The following is an 8236-nucleotide window of genomic DNA, read 5'->3' on the forward strand; positions in this document are numbered from 1 at the left end:
ATGAAAATAGTAATAATCTGTAGACATCCTGATCTAATTTCTTATCATGTACTGTGTCGGCAATTTGTAAGAACTGTGCCAGAAACTCAGTAGGTTCTTCCTGTGGAAGACCGGAATACTGACAATTTTGCTGCACCATGATAATGAGCTAAGTATTCAACTCAAAACTACTGATTCCGTTGGAGGGTATACATATACTACTCCCATATGAAGCAGTAGTGGGGTTAGCATATGACCCCAGAGTCCTTCTAGACTGTTCATTTCTACTTAGGTCCATGATGGAGAAAGGGAGATAATGTGGATTTATTTTATTTATTTTATTATATTTATTTATTAATTTATATATTTTTTCGAAATAATAAAATAAAAAAAATAAAATAAAAAAAAGAAGATTTGAAAATATTTTATGAGGATTTTCGAAAAAATGAGGAGAGAGAAAGTGGTTAGGAAGTTTTTGAAAAAGGTATGATTTTAAAAATTTTGACCAAGTCAACCCAAGGGATTCGAAAATTAATGAGTAATTAAAGGAAAATATATTTTTTATTTTTGAATTTTATTATGAAAGAGAAAAACACACAAAAGACACAAGACTTAAAATTTTTAGATCCAATGCTCTTTGTTTTCGAAAATTTTGGAGGGAAAACACCAAGGCACACCAAACTTAAAAATTACAAGATCAAAACACAAAGAAGACTCAAGAACACTTTGAAGACTCACAAGAACAACAAGAACAAAAAGAAAGAACACCATACTTAAAATTTTTAGAAAACCAAAATAAAATTTTCGAAAACTAAAGAAAAATTAACAAGAGAACACCAAACTTAAAATTTGGCACAAGATTTAATCAAAGAAAAATTATTTTTAAAAATATTTTAGAAAGGAAGACTCAAAGGAGCAACTATTTCCAAGAACATAAACACATTCAACAAATGCAAGGATTGAACAGAGAAAAACTATTTTTTTAGATGATAAAAACACAAAGGACACCAAACTTAAAACATGCAACTAGACTCAATGAGAAACTAACAATTAATAAAGAAAAATAATATTTTTGAAGAAATTTTTTTTGAAAAGAAAGTAAAAGACTCTAAACCAAAAAGACAAATTTTTCCTAATCTAAGTAACAAAATAAACCGTCAGTTGTTCAAACTCGAACAATCCTCAGCAATGGCACCAAAAACTTGGAGCACGAAAATTACAATCACACTTTGTAATTCCGCACAACTAACCAGCAAGTGCACTGGGTCGTCCAAGTAATACCTTACGTGAGTAAGGGTCGATCTCACGGAGATTGCCGGTTTGAAGCAAGCTATGGTTATTGAAGAACAAAATTCTAGCGCAATTTAGAATTTTCACAAATAAATTTCCGTTGTAAGTATAGCTTCTAGACCGACAAGAATTCCTTTCTTACAAACGTTTCGTTGTTACAAGTAACAAACCCAATAAAAATAATTAACCAAAGTATTCAAACATCGGGTCGACTTCTCAAGGAATTGCAGGAAAGTATGATTTATTATTGGTTATGAAAAACAGTATTTTTGGGTTTTTGAAAGATTTGAATAAGAGAAATAGATTGCAGGGAATTAATAAATTAATAACTAATAAGACTCTTGGCAAGGTATGAAAACTGGAAGTCCTATCCTAGTTATCCTTATCAATTGTGATGAAAATTATATTTTTGCTCCCACTAAGTCAACCTCTAACTATGAAGGTCAGTTAAGTGGACAAATTAATTTAACACCTAAAGTCCTAGTCAACTCCTTAAGGAAAGACTAGAGTTATAGGAATCTAAATTAATCAGCAAAGATAACAATTATCAATCACGATGAGTTTGACAACTCAAGAGTTACCAATTAATCAACCAAAGCCAAAAGGAAAAAAATCTAAATTATTTATATAATAAATAGAAGAAAGCAATCATGAGTCTGAAATACCTCAAATTATATTAATTAAGAAAATCCTAACATGAAGAGTTCATAAACAAATAAAAGAGAAAATAAATAAAAAGAACATTGAACCTGAGATAAAGAAGATGAAAATATTCCTAAATTCTTTAAGAGAAATCCTAATCCTAATCCTAAGAGAGAGGAGAGAACCTCTCTCTCTAAAAACTACATCTAAATTATGAAAAGTGTGACTTATGGATGAATGTATGTTGTATATGAAGTATATCATGAATGAATGGATTCCCCCACTTTATAGCCTCTAATCTATGCTTTCTGGACCGAAAACTGGGTCAAAAATAGCCCAGAAATTGTCCCCAGCATTTTTTGGTACGTACAGGTCGCGGGAAAGTGACGCGGAGGCGTCGTTTACGCGTTTGCGTGGATTGAAATTCACAGATGCGACGTGGGCGGGTCATCCACGCGTTCCGTCGCCTAACTTTGGAGAAACTATGACAAATTATATATCATTACGAAGCCCCGAATGTTAGCTTTTCAACACAATTGAAACCGCGTCATTTAAACCTCTGTAGCTCAATTTATGGTCGATTTAGTACCAAGAGGTCAGGCTGGACAGCTTTAGCAGTTCCTTCAGTTCCTTGTATTCCTTCCAGTTTTGCATGCTTCCTTTCCATCCTCTAAGCCATTCTAGCCCTATAATCTCTGAAATCACTTAATACACATATCAACGCATCAAAAGGTAATAAGAGAGGATTAAACATAGCAAAATTAAGACCAAAGAAGCATGTTTTCAATCATAGCACAAAATCAGGAAGAAAAATGTAAAACATGCAAATCATATGAATAAGTGGGTAAAGAGTTAATAAAAATCACTCAATTGAGCACAAGATAAACCATAAAATAGTGGTTTATCAGTTATCTTATTATTCTTAGTCAGGATATCAATAGTGGTTCTTAGTTTTAATTGCGAAAAGTAAAAGAGCATGAATTAAATGATACTTGTTATGCAGTAATGGAGAACAGGTTGAAGTTTTGGAGATGCTCTATCTTCTGAATTTCTATTTTCCTACTGTCTTCTTCTTCACGCACATAGGTCTCCTTCCATGGCAAGCTGTATGTTGGTGGATCACCGTTGTCAATGGCTACCAGCCGTCCTCTCAGTGAAAAGGGTTCATGTACATGGTTAATCATCTGTTGGTTCTCACCAATGTTGGAATAGGATCTATTGATCCTTTTGCGTCTGTCACTACGTCCAACAGTCATGAGTTTGAAGCTCGGCACAGTTATCCCATCCCAGATCCTACTCAGAATACCACAGACAAGGTTTAGACTTTCCGAATCTCAAGAATGCTGCCAATTATTTCTAGCTTATACCACGAAGACTCTAATCTCAAAGAATTGAAGGCTCTGCCATCAGGAGAGGCAATCAAATGCATGGACCAGGAACCCAAGAGATATACATTCAATCTGAGGTAGAACGGAAGTGGTTGTCAGGCACGCGTTCATAGGTTGAGAATGGTGATGAGTGTCACGGATCATCACATTCATCATGTTGAAGTGCGAATGAATATCTTAGAATAGAAACAAGCGTGATTGAATAAAAAACATAAGTAATTGCATTAATTTATCGAGACACAGTAGAGCTCCTCACCCCCCAACCATGGGGTTTAGAGACTCATGCCGTCCAAGATACAAATTTAGATGTAAAAATGCCATGAGGTAAAAAATAAATCTCTAAAAGTAGTTTTTATACTCAACTAATAACTTAGGTTTTCAGAAAATGAGTAAACTAAGATAGATAGTGCAGAAATCCACTTTCAGGGCCCACTTGGTGTGTGTTAGGGCTGAGTATTGAAGCTTTCACGTGTAGAGGCCTTCTTTGGAGTTGAACGCCAGTTTGTAACTTGTTTCTGGAATTTGACTCTAGCTTGCAACTTGTTTCTGGCGTTTAACGCCAGAATAGGGCAGAGAGCTGGCGTTGAACGCCAGTTTTCGTCATCTAAACTCGGACAAAGTATAAACTATTATATATTGATGGAAAGACCTAGATGTCTACTTTCCAACGCAATTTAGAGTGTGTCATTTGTAGTTTTGTAGCTCCAAAAATTCTATTTTGAGTGTAAGGAGGTCAGAATCCAACAGTATCTGCAATCCTTTTTTAGCCTCTGAATCAGATTTTTGCTTAGGTCCCTCAATTTCAGCCAGAAAATACCTGAAATCATAGAAAAATACACAAACTCATAGCAAAATCCAGAAATATGAATTTTGCATAAAAACTAATAAAAATATACTAAAAAGTAGCTAGATCCTACTAAAAACTATATGAAAATATCCCCAAAAAGCATATAAAATATCCGCTCATCAGTCACCGTCACCTCCACTCTTCCGGTCAACCTCAAACAACAATGGTAGTGAAGGAAAACACCACACCTTCCCCTCTTCTCCATCGCGTCTCTCTCTCTATCTCATCTGACTCTTCTTGCGGCAGCTCGACGGCGACACTCTTCACGGCTGCGGCTATGGAAGGTTCAGCGGCTCCCTTTCGCGACTTCTTCCAAACAAAAGTGACGTCAATGCGAAGAGTTGGAAGATACGAATACTTTATTTGGATTAGATTTTTTTTATCAGAGTTACAAAACTCAAGAAATCGAATGCCGAAGATTATGGCTTTCATGGCTTCTCATTCTCTCTCACTCACGGCTCCCTCCCTTTTTTTCTTAATTCCATTGAAAAGAAAAGAAATAAGTAAGATAATGATATGATGAGATTAATAAAAGGGGCAAGTGTCATTAAGGCCACGTGTCACATGTTTAAATTGCTGAGTCAACGATTTAAGTTATAAATATCTTAAGCGGATAACTATGAAAGCTGAATATATTAAAACACAAGTAATATATATATATATATATATATATATATATATATATATATATATATATATATATATATATATACATACATATGTATATATGTATATATATGCATGAGTTACTAATATAAATTACATTAGTAACATAATGATAAAGACATATGATAAAATATTAGCAAAACTAAGTTCATCAAAGAGTACTGATATTTACTCATACCGGCAAATTTTGAACTAAATAATAATATTAACTAAACTTTATTTTAATCAAAGATAATAATAATAATAATAATAATAATAATAATAATAATAATAATAATAATTTTATCCTTTCTTAAAATATCTTGTTATAATAAAAATTATATAAAAATTCTAATTAATTTAAACTCTAGTTATCATAAAATCAGTTATGTAAATATCTTATTATATCAAAATTATATAATAATCTTAATTAATCTAAACTCAAATGATAATAATAATTATAAAAAATCAATTTAAATTTGCCTATAAAAATAGTTTTTTAATAAATAGTTCAAACTAATAAAATAAATCATAATTAATTTAAAATTTAATAATCATAAAATTAATTTAATTATTCTTAATAATTAGTTCCTAAAAATAAGAAGCTCCAGTTAATAAAATAAATTATAACTTATTTCTATTTAGATTTTTAAAAATGTAGGTCGTTACACTGGGAGTAGGGACGATCTCGATTGCACCCTACTGGATGTCAACACTGGAACTCAAGGAGTTAAAGTCGCAACTAGAGGAACTGATAGAAAAAAAGTTTATCCGATCAAGTGCACCGCAATGGGGAGCCCAGTTTTGCTAGTAAAGAAAAATAATGGTAGTATGAGGTTGTGCATTAACTGTAGGCAACTGAACAAGATCACTATCAAGAATAAGTATCCTCTTCTTAGGATCGATGACTTGATGGATCAGTTAAGAAGAGCCACAATTTTTTCAGCTCCAAGATCGATCTAAGATCGGGTACCATAGATCTAAGTCAGAGAATCAAATATACCAAAGACTGTCTTTAGGACCAAATACGATCACTATGAGTATATCATTATGTTCTTCTGACTGACAAATGCTCCTGCCGTTTTCATGGATTACTTGAATAGAACCTTTTGCCCCTACCTGGACAAGTTTGTGGTGGTATTTATCGATGATATCCTTATTTACTCGAGAATGGAGGAAGAGCATGGGAAACATCTGAAGATGGTACTACAGATTCTGAAGGAAAAGAAATTGTTTGCCAAACTCTCTAAGTGTGAGTTTGGGTAAAGGAAGTAAAATTTCTGCGACATGTGGTATTGAAAGGAGGCATAGGCATAGATCCCACCAAGAAAGAAGTAGTACTGGAATGAGAACTACCTAAGACGGTCACTGAGATTTGGAGTTTCCTCAGATTGGCCGGATACTACCAAAGGTTTATAAAGAGATTCTTGTAGTTGGCTTTACGACTAACTGAACTCACCAGAAAAGAAATACCATTCGTCTAAACGGATGATTGTAAAAAAAGTTTCAAGATCTTAAAGGAGAAGCTGATAACAGCATCGATGTTAGTACTACCAAAGCCCCAAGGATCATTTGAGGTTTATTGTGATGCTTTAGTAAAAGGCTTAGGATGTGTATTGATGCAAAACAAGAACGTGAAAATTTAATTAAAATGTGTCATGAAGAGAAACTATAAACCCCAAGGTGCTAAAGGTTTCCTGGTAGAGTAAACTTCCATTCCACCTACCTAGAGACTATATGAACGTGGAAATGTCCACCATGTGGATCGTTATTCATTGTGAGCACATTTCTTGGGCCATTCTTTCTAAGTGTTATAAAATGGACATAGTTTATTGAAACTCATGAGGCACGTATGCACGACTATACACAGCGGAGTAACCATATCCGGACATAGGGATAGGTAACATCGGGTTGCAGGTAGTCAACCAACCTATGCACTCATGGCCTACGTAGGATTAGACATACATCATACTTGCTTGTTGTATTTCTCTGTGTTTGTGATTGTTTACCAGTTCTTGTGATTGTGATTGTTTACCAGTTCCTATAATTGATATTCTATTATATATTTGTGCTTGTACTTGTTTATGTGATCTATCGATGCAACTGCGTGAATTCCTAGACTTAGGTTGCAGACCCCTTAATTTTTTCCTCTGTAGTACCCTGCTAGAAGCCTTAGGTTCTCACCCCTTTACTTTTCATGTCCGCAGATAGGGACAGGCGTGATATTCTTTGAATATTTGGTGTTTTGACGGTACATAAATCCTGCGATGGGAGGTGCGGTATTTTGGGGGCACTCCACGCACTCGTACATACTACCTTTCAGACCATCCATTCTCCCATCCCTTGCTCACCTTAGACTTTGACCCCAACATGTCGTATGACATGCTGCTATTTGAGCTTCACCCAAGTAGAGGCCAATACCTGTTCCTTCTATATCCTTTGAACATGGCAAAGCCTGAGCTGAAATCCCCGATGATCTATGAGTCAGAGTATCCACATGGTTTGATCCTTCTCAAGAGCCAGTGATGTCGGATGCACCTATGCCTTTCACTCCACCATCATCTCCTACAGCAACAGTAATCGTGGTAGTGACAGTAGTGGTGGTGGTGGTAGTAATGGTAATAATAATGATAGTGGTAGTGGTAGTAGTAGTAGTAGTAATAGTAGTGGTAGTAGTAGTGGTGGTAATAGTTGTGGTAGTGGTAGTAGTGGTAGTGGTAGTGGTAGTAGTAGTAGTGGTGGTAGTGGTGGTAGTGGTGGTAGTGGTAATAGTATAGTTGTCGTCTTTTTCCAGAGTCGATGAATATCTATATATCATATAAATAAGCAGCGGATGTAATCTTTATGATGTATTAAACTAAGCCTATGGACAAGTATATGATATTACTATGCTTTTGTATATTTATATGCTACATGTTTTTATTGTTTAACTTATATGGATTCCTTTATATCTGGCAACACACCATCTCAATAAGCGATACAGGATCATATTTATATGCTTAATATATTTAATTTAGAGTCCCTAAGGTAAGTCGAGTAGTAGCACCTAGCTATTACCATTAGTCATGATGTGCTAGGAGTTGGGTTGTTATAAAGAGTGGCAGAAGCAGTGACGTTGGCACCTCTACGCAGTGACAGCAGTGACAGTGGAAGCAATAGCTGTGGTAACAGCAGTTGAAGGAGGTTGAAGACGCTCTTCCTTTGCGTAACACCCATTCATGATGGTAGAGAAGGGGACAACTACAGTGGCAGAGATAGTGGCGATGATAGACCTCAGTGATAGTAACAATGAAGGCTAGTGGTAGTGAGAGAAGAGAAAAAATAGAAAAATGATGGGTGTTGTAACAGTGGCAATGACGGTGACCACGTCGGAAGTCACTAGTAGCGACAATGGAGGGTGGTGGCTACTGCGGTATAGGAAAGAAGATAGAAAAGAGAAAAGAGG

The 8236-nt window shown here is 35.1% G+C and overlaps 1 protein-coding gene across 1 annotated transcript; it reads left to right on the forward strand.

Moving 5' to 3' along the window:
• Window positions 1–4309: 4309 nt before the first annotated feature.
• Window positions 4310–7594, forward strand: LOC130939943 (cell wall protein IFF6-like). Its single transcript, XM_057868003.1, has 3 exons — window positions 4310–4430; window positions 5453–5675; window positions 7309–7594. The coding sequence occupies exons 1-3, from the start codon at window positions 4310–4312 to the stop codon at window positions 7592–7594; spliced, it is 630 nt and encodes a 209-aa protein (XP_057723986.1).
• The last annotated feature ends 642 nt before the right edge of the window (window positions 7595–8236 follow it).

Source organism: Arachis stenosperma, chromosome 7 (assembly GCF_014773155.1).
Source record: "Arachis stenosperma cultivar V10309 chromosome 7, arast.V10309.gnm1.PFL2, whole genome shotgun sequence".
Classification (NCBI taxonomy): Eukaryota; Viridiplantae; Streptophyta; class Magnoliopsida; order Fabales; family Fabaceae; genus Arachis; species Arachis stenosperma.

Excerpts from the sequence above, each read along its gene's own strand:
- LOC130939943 (XM_057868003.1), top strand. The coding sequence starts at position 4,310 with ATGGTAGTGAAGGAAAACACCACACCTTCCCCTCTTCTCCATCGCGTC. Across the intron at positions 4,431-5,452 it reads CACGGCTGCGGCTATGGAAG|GTCGTTACACTGGGAGTAGG; the intron begins GTTCAGCGGCTC and ends TTAAAAATGTAG. Across the intron at positions 5,676-7,308 it reads AAGATCACTATCAAGAATAA|AGCCAGTGATGTCGGATGCA; the intron begins GTATCCTCTTCT and ends ATCCTTCTCAAG.